Source organism: Eucyclogobius newberryi, unplaced genomic scaffold (assembly GCF_026437365.1).
Source record: "Eucyclogobius newberryi isolate DKJ021-1_F unplaced genomic scaffold, fEucNew1.0.hap1 SCAF_9, whole genome shotgun sequence".
In the NCBI taxonomy this organism is placed as follows: domain Eukaryota; kingdom Metazoa; phylum Chordata; class Actinopteri; order Gobiiformes; family Gobiidae; genus Eucyclogobius; species Eucyclogobius newberryi.
This window is the reverse complement of record NW_027316532.1, coordinates 19,807,243-19,825,792: the sequence shown is the minus strand read 5'-3', so window position 1 is coordinate 19,825,792 and position 18,550 is coordinate 19,807,243. Positions and strand designations below refer to the sequence as shown.

At 42.5% G+C, this 18,550-nt stretch overlaps 1 protein-coding gene across 1 annotated transcript in view; it reads left to right on the top strand.

Moving 5' to 3' along the window:
• LOC140354390 (contactin-associated protein-like 4) overlaps positions 1–18,550 on the top strand; it is a 281,713-nt gene that overhangs the window by 157,595 nt on the left and 105,568 nt on the right. Inside the window, exons 6-7 of the mRNA XM_072439389.1 lie at positions 4,893–5,068; positions 11,528–11,674. Of these exons, the coding sequence (XP_072295490.1) occupies positions 4,893–5,068; positions 11,528–11,674 (323 nt within the window). The remainder of the gene's footprint in view (positions 1–4,892; positions 5,069–11,527; positions 11,675–18,550) is intronic.

Sequence of the window (18,550 nt, the reverse complement as noted above, 5' to 3'; positions counted from 1 at the left end):
GCTCAGATAGAGCGTCTCGTAGATGCTTAGGGCCAAGCACAATGACCTCGGTTTTTTCAGGGTTAAGAAGCAGGTAGTTTAGTGTCATCCAGGTTTTTATCTCCTTCACACAAGTACTAAGTCTGTCTACTTGATCGCTCTGATCAGGTTTCATTGATAAATACAGCTGAGTGTCATCTGCATAGCAGTGGAAGTTAATGCCATGCTTTCTGATAATGTTGCCTAATGGTAGCATATAAAGAGTAAACAGAATTGGACCGAGTACCGAACCCTGTGGCACACCGTAAATTACTTTAGAGCTTGGTGAGGAGCTCTGGTTTACATTAACAAATTGGAACCTATCAGATAGATTTAAACCAGCTGAGGGCTGTTCCTCCAACACCTACATCAGATTCTAACCTCTGCAGTAGAATGTTGTGGTCGATGGTGTCAAACGCTGCGCTGAGGTCCAACAGAACCAGGATTGAGACCAGTCCATCGTCAGCGGCTAATAACAAATCATTTGTGACTTTAACTAGTGCAGTTTCAGTGCCGTGGTGGGCTCTGAACCCTGACTGGAAAACTTCAAATAAGTTATTGTCCTGCAGGTGGCGACAAAGCTGTTTAAATACTCTGTTTATTCACGTATTTGCCTCTCAGGGCACGATGTACACGCATTATATTTGAATCAATAGAAACTAAATGTTACATGCAAAACAAAAATACCAACAACAATTCATCTGAAACACAAAGTCAGTGGGAGTCCTTTGCAGAGAGTTTATAAAAGCCACACATTCTGCTGAAAAGAGTGGGTGAGACATACGGCACATCCGACAATAACCGCACCGTAAACTGCCACTCCACTGCTCTGTGCTCTGGTCCTCACAAAACACTCCATTTCAAGTTTCCCAGGCGTGTGTGACTCGAGGTCCATAAATCGTCGCTCGTTCTGGGCGTTTCTGCGTCGAATCGAAAGTAGTGTGGTTAACGACGTTATTCGTTAACTTGGGTTCGGGAGCACACCTCAACCTCTTCTCCAGCAACCACACCTCCACTCTTTAACCACGCCTCTAATTACCCAGAAGACCTATATATACACAGGCCAATCCCAGCATCTCTTGTTGTCTCTGCTCTCTCGACCCCGCCCTCTCACCCCATGTCTCTATCATCTCCACCTTAACACATCATTATCTAAGGAGGGGGAGTTCTGAATCGGCTGGGCCGATTACCCGAGACAGACCCCCATCCTGAGTCTCTACCCAGCCAACTCTCATCGATCCATCATCGCTCCATCATAGATCCATCATCGCTCCATCATCGATCCATCATCGATCCATTATCAATCCATCATCGCTCCATAATAGATCCATCATCGCTCCATCATAGATCCATCATCGCTCCATCATCGATCCATCATCGCTCCATCATCGATCCATTATTGATCCATCATCGCTCCATCATCGATCCATCGTTGCTCCATCGTCGCTCCCTCATCGCTCCATCATCACTCCATCATCGATCCATCATCGATCCATCATCGATCCATCATCGCTCCATCATCAATCCATCGTCGCTCCATCATCGATCCATCGTCGCTCCATCATCGCTCCATCGTCGCTCCCTCATCGCTCCATCATCGCTCCATCATCGATCCATCATCGATCCATCGTCGCTCCATTATCGCTCCATCGTCGCTCCATCGTCGATCCATCGTCGCTCCATCATCGCTCCATCATCGATCCATCATCGATCCATCATCGATCCATCATCGATCCATCATCGCTCCATCATCGCTCCCTCATCGCTCCATCATCGCTCCCTCATCGCTCCATCATCGCTCCATCATCGATCCATCATTGATCCATCGTCGCTCCATCATCGATCCATCGTCGCTCCATCATCGCTCCATCATCGATCCATCATCGATCCATCATCGCTCCATCATCGCTCCATCATCGCTCCCTCATCGCTCCATCATCGCTCCATCATCGCTCCATCATCGATCCATCATCGCTCCCTCATCGCTCCATCATCGCTCCCTCATCGCTCCATCATCGCTCCATCATCGATCCATCATCGATCCATCGTCGCTCCATCGTCGTTATTATCAATAAACATTATTTCGTATTCCATTGTTGTGGCGTGGTCCCTGCTAGTGAAGAAGTACTTAAGAGCGTGATTAAAACCCGTTATCGTTCTGGCTGATTTAAACTAAAACTAAAGCTGTAGCTGAACTCTTTAGAGAACAAACAAACAAATGTTGGACTCTTTGTGAAGCTGACACTCGGTAGTTTTAGCTTCTTTTTTCTCATTTTATAATTATAAGTGGAAACAAGCTCGGCACAGAGGAATATATCTTTGGTAAATATAAAGAGAAGTAAAGCTGCTGTTGGGACTCACACTTGGCTCTCAAATTACTTTCCCAAAGCTGAAGCTAATTTCACTAAAAAAGAGAGATTTAAGCACGACTAGAGACGGAACGCTTTTTTAAAGTTGTAATTTTTCGTAAGGAAGGAGTAAACAGACCCCGATTCTACGCAGAACGGTGGATTTGACCAGTGGGTTATAGCTTTCTTTTTATTACGTTTTACCTTCTCAGATGATGGACAAACTGGAATAAATATAAACTGGGTCTGAACAGGAACAACGGAAGAATTTTATGATTATGACGTGTCCCTTATACATGCCATATTTATTTATTTCACTTATACTCCGGTGCGACTTATAATCCAGAAAATACGGTATTTCTTTTCCTCGTCTTTTGATGATGATGATTTTAAGGCTAGTAAAAATACAAATCATGAAGTGTCCCTTATACATGCCATATTTATCTTTTTCAACAACATAAAAGCATTGCTAAGACATGAACTGCTCCTCAAGGACACTGCATGAATGTGTGATATATATATACCGTATTTCCTGGACTATAAGTCGCACCTTTTTTAGAGTTTTGGCCGGGATGCGACTTATACTTATATCTATACTTATATACTTATACTCTGGAGTGACTTATATGTGATATTATTTGTTATTTTCACACTTGCAACCGCATTTCATACTCCAGTGCCACTTATGTATGCTTTTTTCTTCTCGATTATGCATTTTTTGGCTGGTGCGACTTATAGTCCGGAAAATACGGTATTTCTTTTCCTCGTCTTATGATTTTAAGGCCAGTAAAGGCCAACAAATCATGAAGTCTCCCTTATACATGCCATATTTATTTATTTCAACAACATAAAAGCATTGCTAAAACATAAACTGCTCCTCAAGGACACTGTATGAATGTGTGATATATATACCGTATTTCCTGGACTATAAGTCGCACCTTTTTTATAGTTTTGGCCGGGGTGCGACTTATACTTATATCTATACTTATATACTAATACTCTGGAGTGACTTGTATGTGATATTATTTGTTATTTTCACACTTGCAACCGCATTTCATACTCAAGTGAGACATAAACTGCTCCTCAAGGACACTGTATGAATGTGTGATATACATATTGTGATATATATATATATGTCTTTTCCTCGTCTCTCGTCCTCCGTCACTGTCATGTTGTTTTGTTTGACGGACGACAGCGAGCGAGTCTCATATCTCTGTTTTTCCCCCTCGATAATGCGCCTGGTGAAAAGAAAACCAGTTCCATGATTACAGTGTTATTCCCTCGTCTCCGCCTCCACGTTCACGCAGACGGACGCACTTCTTTAGCCCGACTCGCTTTTCACTAATCATGAGACGAGACGGACGAAGTGACCAGCGACGACCGAAATGCACTCGAGCGGCCGGTGTTTTCCATTCGGGTTCAACATCAAACGTGAACCCGCCGTTTTGTTTACCTGCGGGAGGACGAGGCTCGCCGGAGGAAGTGCATCACCGAACGCTCTGAAGTGAGGAGGGTCCGACGCGAGTGTTCTTTATGGAAAAGTGTGGGAGCGTATCAGCGTACGAGCTCGCCACAAACTCTGTCTGATTCTCTTTGTGATGTACTTTTATATCACAAAACACTTTAAAACAATGCATTTCAAAACAATGCACTTTAAAACAATGCACTTTAAAACAATGCACTTTAAAACAATGCACTTTAAAACAATGCACTTTAAAACAATGCATTTCAAAACAATGCATTTCAAAACAATGCACTTTAAAACAATGCACTTTAAAACAATGTTTGGACGTTGGAGGAAGAAATTGGGCTGTTTTCTGTTTTCAGCATTGACTTTCGGACTATGTAACTGGGACTCAAAACTCCTGCCGTGGATACAATACATGGATACAATACATGGATACAATACATGGATACAATACATGGATACAATACGTGGAGATACCTTTGGAGAACACTTTTGGGAGAAAGAAGGAAAAGCAGATGACACAAACTGTGATAGTGATCAAAGACGGGAGCAAAATTCTAACTGATGTTCGAAAAAAAATAAAAATGACATTCATACTTAATAAAATGGACCAATTTGACAGATTTTGGACAAAAATTTGACAAATATGCCAGACTAACCCTTATGTTAGATTTCTTGTGGTTGTTCTGATTGTATCTTCTCTGTTTTCTTTATAGTTAATACAAGTGGAGAAATGTCTATATATTTATTTATTTATGTTTATATTGTCTGCTTTCTTGATTTTAATTTCACTGATTAAACGTCTATCTTGATTTTATGTGCACGGAAACAATATTGAAAGACGTTTTGTTTTTTGTTATTTTTAATGAAAATTTTAAGAAAATCAATCAAATTCTTCTTTTTTTCCTCGCTTTTTGCCATAGTGTATTTCCATGAACAGCCTGCGATATGATTGGTTGAGAGGCAACAGTGGTGGGCTGTGATTGAGTCTCGTCCTCTTCTTTGATAAGTTTTTCGGGGGGCGGTGTAATGACACTGACCTTGTTCCCGTCCCGCAGCGGTCAGCTCCTCGTCGGACGGTCAGCTGCTGGCCTCAGTGGGGAGCCTCCTGGACGACCAGCACTGGCACTACGTCAAACTGGAGCGCGCCAAGGACCACCTGAACCTCACCGTGGACCACACCACTCACGCCGTGCAGGTCCCGGCCGAGCTCAGCCACTGGGACGTCCACCAGGTAAAACGCAGACGGGCCGGGCAGTGCAATTTAAAAGAATGACAGATGAGAGAACATGGTGAATAGGTGTACGTATGCTAACGCTAACACCTTCAGCTACATGACGCACAGACAGAACTGTGGTAAGTGTCTGGTATGTTAACGTAACATATTAACAGTTATTCAGATAACTATAGCATAAAGAACATGCTAACAAGTTTACCAAAGCATCAGTTTTACCCCAAATCACTAAATCCATTGAATTCTTCTTCCTCTGTGTCACTTCTAAACAACTCCACAAACTCCGGAGGTAGAAGAAGTGCAGAATCTTCTTCTGCGTCGCTTAGAGCCTAGAGCGCCCTCTTGTGGTTGCCAGTGTGAAAATAACGAACAAAATGATATAATAATGTGTTAATAATATCACATATGTCGCTCTGGCATATCAGTCGCACTCCGGCCAAACTATGAAAAAAGGTGCTCCTTATTGTCCGGATAATACAGTAGTTTTGTTTGGCTTTCTCACATTTTCTGGGTCACACGTGGGTTCATTAATGCACAGCAAAACGTCAGGATGGTGAAAGGTTCCGATAGCTAATTTTTGCCCGCTGAGATCTACTGAAGGTTCCGCAGTGTGGCATTAGAGCTGTAGACCCGTGTAAACACTCTATTCCATTCGTTTTAATGAGGCAGCGACATAAAAACGGTCATTCAGTCGTTTGTAGACAGCGCAGACACATGGTTGTTGTTTATATGTGAATCACAGTTGCCAACGAGTAATACTAGACGAGATCTAACTTTAACCTGTCTAAAGTTCGCTAATTAGAGCATGATTAGCGGCTCTTGGTGAACATTTCCTCAGCAGACGGTTGTGCTCTGTTTTTGGTGCATCATTGTCCCGCATAATGTAATCGAATTTAAGCTCATTTTAGTGCTACTCGCCAATTTAAATCTACACAGAACACTGCACTCGTTAATGATTTGTAACGAGGCTCTGGTGTTTCGAGGCTAATGCTAACTATTCTATAGAAAATGCACTGGAGCAAATGTAAAGAACTGTTCCAGGCTTTAATGTGCAGACGTCCTGTTTAAAACTGTTCTGGTTCAGTACTGGTTTAGTCCTGGTTTAGTCCTGGTTCAGTCCTGATTTAGTCCTGGTTTAGTCCTGGTTTAGACATGGTTTAGTCCTGGTTTAGTCCTGGTTTAGTCCTGGTTTAGACATGGTTTAGTCCTGGTTTAGACCTGGTTTAGTCCTGATTTAGACATGGTTTAGTCCTGGTTTAGACCTGGTTTAGTCCTGGTTTAGACTTGGTTTAGACCTGGTTTAGACCTGGTTTAGACTTGGTTTAGTCCTGGTTTAGTCCTGGTTTAGACCTGGTTTAGTCCTGGTTTAGACCTGGTTTAGACCTGGTTTAGTCCTGGTTCAGACATGGTTTAGTCCTGGTTTAGACCTGGTTTAGACCTGGTTTAGTCCTGGTTTAGACTTGGTTTAGACCTGGTTTAGACCTGGTTTAGACTTGGTTTAGTCCTGGTTCAGTCCTGGTCCAGTCCTGGTTTAGTCCTGGTTTAGACCTGGTTTAGTCCTGGTTTAGACCTGGTTTAGTCCTGGTTTAGACTTGGTTTAGACCTGGTTTAGACCTGGTTTAGATCTGGTTTAGTCCTGGTTCAGTCCTGGTTTAGTCCTGGTTCAGTCCTGGTTCAGTCCTGGTCCAGTCCTGGTTTAGTCCTGGTTTAGACCTGGTTTAGTCCTGGTTTAGTCCTGGTTTAGACCTGGTTTAGTCCTGGTTTAGACCTGGTTTAGTCCTAGTTTAGTCCTGGTTTAGACCTGGTTTAGACCTGGTTTAGTCCTGGTTTAGACCTGGTTTAGACCTGGTTTAGTCCTGGTTTAGTCCTGGTTTAGACCTGGTTTAGTCCTGGTTCAGTCCTGGTTCAGCCCTGGTTTAGTCCTGGTTTAGTCCAGGTTTAAACCTGGTTTAGTCCTGGTTTAGACCTGGTTCAGCCCTGGTTTAGTCCTGGGTTAGTCCTGGTTTAGACCTGGTTCAGCCCTGGTTCAGTCCTGGTTTAGTCCTGGTTTAGACCTGGTTTAGTCCTGGTTTGGACCTGGTTTAGACCTGGTTTAGTCCTGGGTTAGTCCTGGTTTAGACCTGGTTTAGTCCTAGTTTAGTCCTGGTTTAGACCTGGTTTAGACCTGGTTTAGTCCTGGTTTGGACCTGGTTTAGACCTGGTTCAGTCCTGGTCCAGTCCTGGTTCAGTCCTGGTTTAGACCTGGTTTAGTCCTGGTTTAGACCTGGTTTAGTCCTGGTTCAGACATGGTTTAGTCCTGGTTTAGACCTGGTTTAGACCTGGTTTAGTCCTGGTTTAGACTTGGTTTAGACCTGGTTTAGACCTGGTTTAGACTTGGTTTAGTCCTGGTTCAGTCCTGGTCCAGTCCTGGTTTAGTCCTGGTTTAGACCTGGTTTAGTCCTGGTTTAGACCTGGTTTAGTCCTGGTTTAGACTTGGTTTAGACCTGGTTTAGACCTGGTTTAGATCTGGTTTAGTCCTGGTTCAGTCCTGGTTTAGTCCTGGTTCAGTCCTGGTTCAGTCCTGGTCCAGTCCTGGTTTAGTCCTGGTTTAGACCTGGTTTAGTCCTGGTTTAGTCCTGGTTTAGACCTGGTTTAGTCCTGGTTTAGACCTGGTTTAGTCCTAGTTTAGTCCTGGTTTAGACCTGGTTTAGACCTGGTTTAGTCCTGGTTTAGACCTGGTTTAGACCTGGTTTAGTCCTGGTTTAGTCCTGGTTTAGACCTGGTTTAGTCCTGGTTCAGTCCTGGTTCAGCCCTGGTTTAGTCCTGGTTTAGTCCAGGTTTAAACCTGGTTTAGTCCTGGTTTAGACCTGGTTCAGCCCTGGTTTAGTCCTGGGTTAGTCCTGGTTTAGACCTGGTTCAGCCCTGGTTCAGTCCTGGTTTAGTCCTGGTTTAGACCTGGTTTAGTCCTGGTTTGGACCTGGTTTAGACCTGGTTTAGTCCTGGGTTAGTCCTGGTTTAGACCTGGTTTAGTCCTAGTTTAGTCCTGGTTTAGACCTGGTTTAGACCTGGTTTAGTCCTGGTTTGGACCTGGTTTAGACCTGGTTCAGTCCTGGTCCAGTCCTGGTTTAGTCCTGGTTTAGACCTGGTTCAGCCCTGGTTCAGTCCTGGTTTAGTCCTGGTTTCGTCCTGGTTCAGTCCTGGTTTAGTCCTGGTTTCGTCCTGGTTTAGTCCTGGTCCAGACGTGGTTCAGTCCTGGTTTAGTCCTGGTTTAGTCCTGGTTCAGTCCTGGTTTAGACCTGGTTTAGTCCTGGTTCAGTCCTGGTTTAGTCCTGGTTTAGTCCTGGTCCAGACGTGGTTCAGCCCTGGTTCAGCCCTGGTTCAGTCCTGGTTTAGTCCTGGTTTAGAGCTGGTCAAGTCCTGTTTCAGTCCTTGAACATTTGTCCATTTTCCCTTTTCCATTCATTCCTTGTAAATGTCTGTTAAACTGCTCTTCTTTTATTGACCAAGGCTTTTTCAAAATAACCTTCTGTCGGCTCAAAAACCCTGAGAGGAGATTTTGTGATTGTGGGTTTTACAAAAAGGTCTGACTAAGAATTATATTTGGATTCAGTCCGTTCACTTGTGTGGATCGAACAGACACGACGCCCCTCGATGATCACAGCACATCTCGCTTTAGCTCAGGGGTTTACCAACGGAAAGCTGCAGTTTGCCTTCTCGCCACTTGGGGCACCAAAGGATTACACCTGTCTAAGCGGCTGTGATTGGCTGATGCATAAAAGGACGTCACCGTAAATGTGCCGTGTCGTGGAGTATAAAGTACAGTTTTAGTAAAATAACAATAAGAAGTATTCACTGTGAAATTTAACTAAATAATACAGATTCATATAAAATGGTGGCGCAGTGGAGTTTGCATGTTCTCCCTGCGTAGGTTTCCTCTACCATTAAAAAACAACGTGTGTAATAGGCTGCTCCCACTAATAAATATCATGTATAATAGGCTCCTCCCACTAAACAAATATACAATAGGCTCCTCCCACTAAAGACACATATCCAAGTGTTACATTAGCGCCACCTACTGTACAACATATCCTCCCTCTAAAAAACACGTGCAATAGGCTCCTCCCACTAAAACATGTGCAATAGGCTCCTCCCTCTAAAAACACGTGCAATAGGCTCCTCCCACTAAAAAACTTACAATAGATTCCTCCCACTTAAAAAAAACTGCATTAGGCTCCTCCCACAAAAAATATGTACGGTAGGCTCCTCCCACTAAAAGGTGCGCAGTAGGCTCATCCCACTAAACACACGTACAGTAGGCTCCTCCCACTAAACACACGTACAATAGGCTCATCCCACTAAACACACGTACAGTAGGCTCCTCCCACTAAACACACGTACAATAGGCTCCTCCCACTAAACACACGTACAGTAGGCTCCTCCCACTAAACACACGTACAGTAGGCTCATCCCACTAAACACACGTACAATAGGCTCCTCCCACTAAACACACGTACAATAGGCTCCTCCCACTAAACACACGTACAATAGGCTCCTCCCACTAAACACACGTACAATAGGCTCCTCCCACTAAACACACGTACAATAGGCTCATCCCACTAAACACACGTACAATAGGCTCATCCCACTAAACACACGTACAATAGGCTCCTCCCACTAAACACACGTACAATAGGCTCCTCCCACTAAACACACGTACAATAGGCTCCTCCCACTAAACACACATACAATAGTCTCCTTCCACTAAACACACGTACAATAGGCTCCTCCCACTAAACACACGTACAATAGGCTCCTCCCACTAAACACACGTACAATAGGCTCATCCCACTAAACACACATACAATAGTCTCCTTCCACTAAACACACGTACAATAGGCTCCTCCCACTAAACACACGTACAATAGGCTCCTCCCACTAAACACACGTACAATAGGCTCCTCCCACTAAACACACGTACAATAGGCTCCTCCCACTAAACACACATACAATAGTCTCCTTCCACTAAACACACGTACAATAGGCTCCTCCCACTAAACACACGTACAATAGGCTCCTCCCACTAAACACACGTACAATAGGCTCATCCCACTAAACACACGTACAATAGTCTCCTTCCACTAAACACACGTACAATAGGCTCCTCCCACTAAACACACGTACAATAGGCTCCTCCCACTAAACACACGTACAATAGGCTCCTCCCACTAAACACACGTACAATAGGCTCCTCCCACTAAACACACGTACAATAGGCTCATCCCACTAAACACACGTACAATAGTCTCCTTCCACTAAACACACGTACAATAGGCTCCTCCCACTAAACACACGTACAATAGGCTCCTCCCACTAAACACACGTACAATAGGCTCCTCCCACTAAACACACGTACAATAGGCTCCTCCCACTAAACACACGTACAATAGGCTCCTCCCACTAAACACACGTACAATAGGCTCATCCCACTAAACACACGTACAATAGGCTCCTCCCACTAAACACACGTACAATAGGCTCATCCCACTAAACACACGTACAATAGGCTCCTCCCACTAAACACACGTACAATAGGCTCCTCCCACTAAACACACGTACAATAGGCTCATCCCACTAAACACACATACAATAGTCTCCTTCCACTAAACACACGTACAATAGGCTCCTCCCACTAAACACACGAACAATAGGCTCCTCCCCTCAGTAGACTTTCCTGGTTAAATAAAGGTCAGTGAGAAAATACATTATGTCGGTTTGTTTTCCCTTTCGCTCATAAACCGCTTCAGTCCGACGCTCACGTGCCTTTTATATCCTCCGCCTGAGCTGAGCATGTTTTCACCTTCCAAAATTAGCTTCAACTGTTTTGTGGATATTTCATAATTCTGATGGTTTCTGAATGCAGTGTTTGTTTCCACCTCCTGTTATTAACTAAAATGTGTATTATTTATAAGGTATAAAAAAGCACAGACTGTGGTTGAATTGCACATGTACGTGTCATATCTGTGATTCCTGCTCATGTACGTGTCATATCTGTGATTCCTGCTCATGTACGTGTCATATCTGTGATTCCTGCTCATGTACGTGTCATATCTGTGATTCCTGCTCATGTACGTGTCATATCTGTGATTCCTGCTCATGTACGTGTCATATCTGTGATTCCTGCTCATGTTCGTGTCATATCTGTGATTGCAGCTCATGTACGTGTCATATCTGTGATTCCTGCTCATGTACGTGTCATATCTGTGATTCCTGCTCATGTACGTGTCATATCTGTGATTCCTGCTCATGTACGTGTCATATCTGTGATTCCTGCTCATGTTCGTGTCATATCTGTGATTCCTGCTCATGTACGTGTCATATCTGTGATTCCTGCTCATGTACGTGTCATATCTGTGATTCCTGCTCATGTACGTGTCATATCTGTGATTCCTGCTCATGTACGTGTCATATCTGTGATTGCAGCTGAGCGTGGGCTCGGCTCAGGCTCATGGGCTGCAGAGACCCATCCTGTCCAATAGAAACCTGAGCGGATGTCTGGAAAACCTGATCTACAACAGCCTCAACCTCATCGATCTGGCCAAGAAGAGCAACCACCAGGTCTCCATGCTCGTGAGTACACGCTATTAGCACACGCTATTAGAACACGTTTAATGGTGAGAAAAGAACATGTTATCCTCATTTAATATGTGTTTAAAGCCCAAACACATTTACTGAACCACTTGAACTCATTTCATTGTTTTTTATGACAAAGTTTCATTTAGTATCAAGCTGCTGATTTGACACTTTTTCAACAGGGCAGCAATCTGACTCTTAATCCAAATGTTGAAGTGAAAAATAAATGACAAATCAACATTAATGCTATGTTCAGACCACAAATCACACTGAGCTTCTCCAGTTGGACGCCTCTGTGTTTGAGGGCTGGAGACACGCCTCCTGGACGCTCCTTTGAACACAAATCTGCCCCTGGCTTCCTCGTGCAGTGACTGAAATTCAGAGGAGGCTCCTGAGGCTGGCTCCTAGACCACATAGACCGCATAGAACACATAGACCACATAGACCGCATAGACCTAATAGACCGCTTAGACCGCATAGACCGCATAGAACGCATAGACCAAATAAACCGCATAGACCGCATAGACCGCATAGACCACATAGACCGCATAGAACGCATAGACCAAATAAACCGCATAGACCGCATAGACCGCATAGAACGCATAGACCAAATAAACCGCATAGACCGCATAGACCGCATAGACCACATAGACCAAATAAACCGCATAGACCGCATAGACCGCATAGACCGCATATAGACCGCATAGACCGCATAGACCTAATAGACCGCATAGACCGCATATAGACCGCATAGACCGCATAGACCACATAGACCAAATAGACCGCATAGACCACATAGACCAAATAAACCGCATAGACCGCATAGACCGCATAGACCGCATAGACCACATAGACCACATAGACCAAATAGACCACATAGACCAAATAGACCACATAGACCAAATAAACCGCATAGACCGCATAGACCGCATAGACCGCATAGACCGCATAGACCACATAGACCAAATAGACCACATAGACCAAATAAACCGCATAGACCGCATAGACCGCATAGACCGCATAGACCGCATAGACCGCATAGACCGCATAGACCGCATAGACCACATAGACCAAATAGACCAAATAGACCAAATAGACCACATAGACCAAATAGACCAAATAGACCAAATAGACCAAATAGACCAAATAGACCAAATAGATCGCATAGATTGCATAGACCACTTTTCCGCATGTAGTAAACTCTGGCTTGACACTGCGGTCTGAACGCACCATAACAACGGCTCTAAAACATACACGTCTATCATTTCCACCACTTTTACGTTGTTGTTATCCACATAATAATTGTCTTCATAATGTTCCATTTGTCAAGTCAGAAAAACGATGATCAGAACATTACAGTTTGTGAACAGTAACGACTCAAACAAGTCAAAAAAATTAGGAAAGAGCTCAAATCAGCCAAAACGTGGATCCAATTTATTTCATTTATTCACCTGGATATTGTTATTGTTAAATTTCAAAGTCGTAAATCGTAAAACGACCATTCATTATGTTCTTCATTCAGCTGCGTGTGTCATTTTCCATCTGAGATCAGCGCTTTTATTTTTTTCCTTGCCTTGTACTGTAAGAAACCCCAATGGAATATTAAATAAACCATGGTAAAGTGGCCCTTCCAATGAGACCCCCCCCCGGCCCCCCTCCCGGCGCGCTCTGAAGACGCTGAGCTTCTGCGGAGGAGAGAGATTCAAGCCAATTTCATGCTTTGGATCGATGCGGAGGAGTAGCCACAACAAAGAGCTTCTAAAAATACAGTTCTACTACAGCCCCGCCCCCCTCACCCTCCGTCTCCTCCCCCCACGGCCGGACCCCCGCGTTTACGGTTACACCAGCGTGAAAATACGACGCTGACCTTGAGGGAAAACAACTGCGTCACTCAGTAAAATGTATTCAAAGTGATTTATGACTTTTGTACTTTTAAACAAATGGAACTTCTACTACAAAAGTGAATATTCCATGTATTTTTCCACACAATTTGATGTCAATCCAACAGAAACGTGTCTTTAAACGCGTCCGTTAAGCCTAATTATGAGACAAATGTGACATAGTAGTGAAGATTTCAAGTGACGTCGTTTTTATTTTAATCTGCTCTTTTTGTAGCATTTCTTTCCCTCTAAATGATCACAATATTAGCTCAAATTCTGAATAAAAAATAAGGTGCGAGTGAATAGAATATTGTAATAAATTCATAATTAAAATTTCTCTGCAGTTTAATAATGTTTTGGAGGATTATGCACATCAATGTCATTAAAATAAACACAAAAACAGTGGTAATAATTGACAATAAAGTACTATATTAAACAGATTTATTGGTGTAAAATACTTGAATAATATTATTTTTATATTGATTTTTAAGTTATTTTGCTTATAAATTGTCTATTGATCCAGCCTTTTCAGTAAATGTATCAGTAAGTTAGAAAAAAAAATCTTATTTTGAAGCAACCGCACTTTTGTGTTCTCATTGAACGCTTGGATCACGTGTCTGACGCCCCCTGCTGGTCACAGCCGGGATTGCAGCGTTGCTATTGACGACGTGATGCTAACATACAAAAATTTCTCAGTAAATGTATCGGGAAGTTTAAAAAAAACATCAGTCGGGATTGCAGCGTTGCTATTGACAACGCGATGCTAATGGCGATGCGATGCTAACGCACAAACGTTTCTTGCTGAAGGAAATGCAAGAGCTCAAATGAATGCGTTATTATTCAGCTTTTTTCGTTTAAAATTCCACTTGATGATGTCATGAGGGGCGGGCGCTGTGATTGGTGGATGACTTTAACGTTGCAGCGCGGTTAAAAAGAAAAGTCTTATTATGATATGGACAATATGAACTTTCTAATCTTTACGTTAGGCTTTGTTTATGATTCAAACTGAGCCGACAGTTGCTATGTTCACATTCACAACTAAAAATCTGATCGTTGTCTGATTTCTAGCGTTATCTTGCTACGTCCGATGGGAGTAATCTTATTTCTTTATGATTGTTCACATCAGTCAAGGAAAATTATGCAAGATAAAAAAAAGGGACAATTAATGTGACCTAGACTAAAAGAAAAGAAACAATGTTAAAGACTGAAAGAGTAATTTTAAAATTCAACTACAGTGAACCCTCGTTTATCGCGGGGGTTACGTTCCAAAACGAACCCGCAATAGGCGAAATCCGCGAAGTAGAAACCTTTATTTTTTTACAGTTATTATACAATGAAATACTCCATAAAACATTGAAGTTCTCACCGGCCTCGCAAACTTCAATTTGGCAAGTGGTTTTACGTACGTGTACATATTAATCCATAACGTTATTGACACACAGGTAGAGAAGACGCGGAGAGACTGTTTAGCCAATCAGAATGCAGAACACAATGCATGATGAAAATCTGCGAAGCAGCGAGACCGTGAAAAGTGAACCGCGTTATAGCGAGGGATCACTGTATAACAATAAAAAGTAACTGACACGTGCTGCCGGTTGTTTTGATGATCAGATTACAATGCACAGCAGTGAAAAGAGCTTTTATTTATTTATTTTGAAATTAAGATCATTTATTTATTTGGAATGATGAATAAAAATAAAAATAATAAATAATACGAACTAAAAATGAATAAAATGAATACAATGAATAAAATGAATAAAATTAATAAAATTAATAAAATGAATAAATAAAGTGACATTAATCAAAAGACATCCCACTAATCAATAAAACTAAAACACATTTTAACCCAAACACTTATAATTGGGTCAGCTGATTGGGTCAGCTATTCTAATGATCAGGTTTTTTTTTAATGTCCAACAAAATACCCGCTGTGTATCATGTTTACAACTGTATATCATGCATTTATTTATGTATAATTATAATTGCATAACTTTACCTCAGTCAAATAAACTGGGATAAACTCCAGTCCAAACGAGCTCCGAAATATAACGAGTTCAGTGTGAAAACGGCACATTTCCCGTCTCACATTGGCTTTATGCAGATGGAACAGATTTAATAACGGGCCGGGGAGAATGGTCTGCGTTTAATGCACGTTATCATCAGTGTCACGACCTCTGCCGTCCTCTGCGCCGCGCTCATCAATTTCACGTTTAAGTCGGGCGCCCAAAGCGACAGCGGCGATGATGAGGTGGAGCCTGAGTCCGACCTAAACTCTCACAGTTTTAGTCGAGTTATTCTTCCGTTTAAGGATTTATATCGATCGCAGCAGAAAGGAGACGTTTAGCCGGAGCTGTGTTAGCACTCTATTTACAGACAGACTGTGATGATTTGAACTTTGAACTTGGACTCAAACACAGGAGAGCTCCAGATCTACTTTTGACGTCACAAATTATGAAAAAGTGTTTTCTGAGGCTCAGAAGGAGAGGACCTTATAATAAAGCTAAATACAATATCATGATTATGATAAGATAAGATAAGATAAGCCTTTATTTGTCCTACAATGGGGACATTTCAGTGTTGCAACACAAAGTAGGTACAGAAGTAAACAATAAAAAAACAGATCAACTTATTACGCAATTATTATTATTGCGTATGGCTATGACAGTATTGCGTCTGGATATGACAGTATTGCACATGAATATGACAGTATTGCACATAAATGACAGTATTGCACATGAATATGACAGTATTGCACATGAATGACAGTATTGCACATGAATATGACAGTATTGCACATGAATGACAGTATTGCACATGAATATGACAGTATTGCACATGAATGACAGTATTGCACATGAATATGACAGTATTGCACATAAATGACAGTATTGCACATGAATATGACAGTATTGCACATGAATGACAGTATTGCACATGAATATGACAGTATTACACATGAATGACAGTATTGCACATGAATATGACAGTATTGCACATGAATGACAGTATTGCACATGAATATGACAGTATTGCACATGAATATGACAGTATTGCACATGAATATGACGGTATACACTTGTTCCGGGCTAACAGTGTTTGTTGTAGAGCAGGGGTGGGCAAACTATGGCCCGCGGGCCACATCTGGCCCGTTGGGCCTTTCAATCCGGCCTGCCAAGCTATATTAAAATATATTTTATTAATTCTATTAATTTTATTAATTTTAATATATTTTTTTTTTTTTTTTTGGGCCGTAGGCTTTATTAGACAGTGGATGGAATAAGAAAGAAAGAAGGGGGAATGAGAGAGAAAGGAGGACATGCAGCAAATGTCAGAGTTGGGATTAAAACTCACGATACTGCGGCTGGCCGTTCATTTTACCTTTCGCCTGTAATGCCCACATCTCCCCAAGAGATGGCCACTGTTCCCTCCAAGCGCACTGCTCGCACATGTGCACAGTGTGTGCACAAGAAAATCAAAGAAAATAAAATTCACCACAAACGGCCACCAGGGCCAATCAAGCAGGAAGAGCTAGAGTTTGACACACTGAAGAAGACTCTTGTGGACAGTAGAAGCACTGTCCAGGGGACACGTCGTGTTCTCCATATTTTTATTTGCAAAACGCTGTGTGTTTTATTACAATCAGAATCATATTCACTGAAAAATCAGTCTTATTAGTCCCGAGGCGCAGCGCGGACCGCGGGCACGTTCAAAAGACGACTGTGGCGTGTCACTATTGTGTAAATGAAACTTTCTTGGCCAGACCTGACTCACGAGTCAAAAGACACATGTGCATCATTATCTGAACCATATTTCTGTGTAAATATCTCATGTCACAGTAACACTCACTCGATGAGTACGAGCTCAGGAGCAGATGATCCTGATGTGAAGACACAGGTAAATCAGCTCACACAGAGTCATCAAGGACAGAGGAGACAGAGGGGACACGAGAGACAGCTGTGATCTGTTCTAAAGCGGGTCTAAAGCAAGACTAAAGCGGACCGCGGGTGCGCCGCGTGCACCACGAGGCCCCCGGTTCAAAAGACGCATCACTACTGCGTTTATTTCTGTGTAAATATCTCATGTTACAACGTGGGCACCTGCGGTTTATGACAGGTGCGGTTTATGACAGGTGCGGCCCTGTTAGTTTCATGAATAATATCATCCAGAAATGGTCTTGAAGTGGCACATTTTGGAGCAGTTAATGAACATAAAGTCACAGCAAGAAGCAAACGCAGCATCAACCTGGACAAAGTGTCCAACCACTGGAGACATGAGAAGGACAGAAGTGCAAAAATGTAACATTAAAGTCAAAATGTTGCATATTCTGGTGACATTTATTAAGATTTTTTATCTATTGATATTAATCATTCCATGCTGTTACTACTAGATCATTTATGGGTACAAATCTTGTGTGTAATTTATAGTAATTCATTAGTTCACACAAATACACCATATTTTCCTGGCCCAGCCCCCCGGTCAAAAATTAGAACCCAATGTGGCCCTCGAGGTAAAAAGTTTGCCCACCCCTGTTGTAGAGTCTGCCAGCAGCAGAAGGAAAGATACGGGAGCAGTGTTATGACATGGGTAAAAGCTCAAATATTAAAATTTTGCATAATATGTATCCTTTAAACCTAAGAAAGTTGTAATATTCAAAATAATTAAGCATTTTTCAATTATTAAACATGTCTAATCCTCTAATCTGCATCGACCAAGACATGTTGCAGTGGATTTCTGCTTTTCACACTCGCCCAGCAGAAGGATGCAGATTCAGAGGACAGGTTTGCCTTTGGGGCCCATAAAGTCTATAAATACACACTGTAAACGATAAGTCCATGTTCTGCACTCTTAATAAATACAAAGTTTCACCAAAGCTGCTTAAAATCGTATTAAAAACCCTGCAGCGCTTCACACGACGCTCGCTCCTCGTGGATCATCTTTCCCCCAACGCGCCTCATCGGCCCCAAAACGTCCGGCCATCACTTTCACTTTCTGC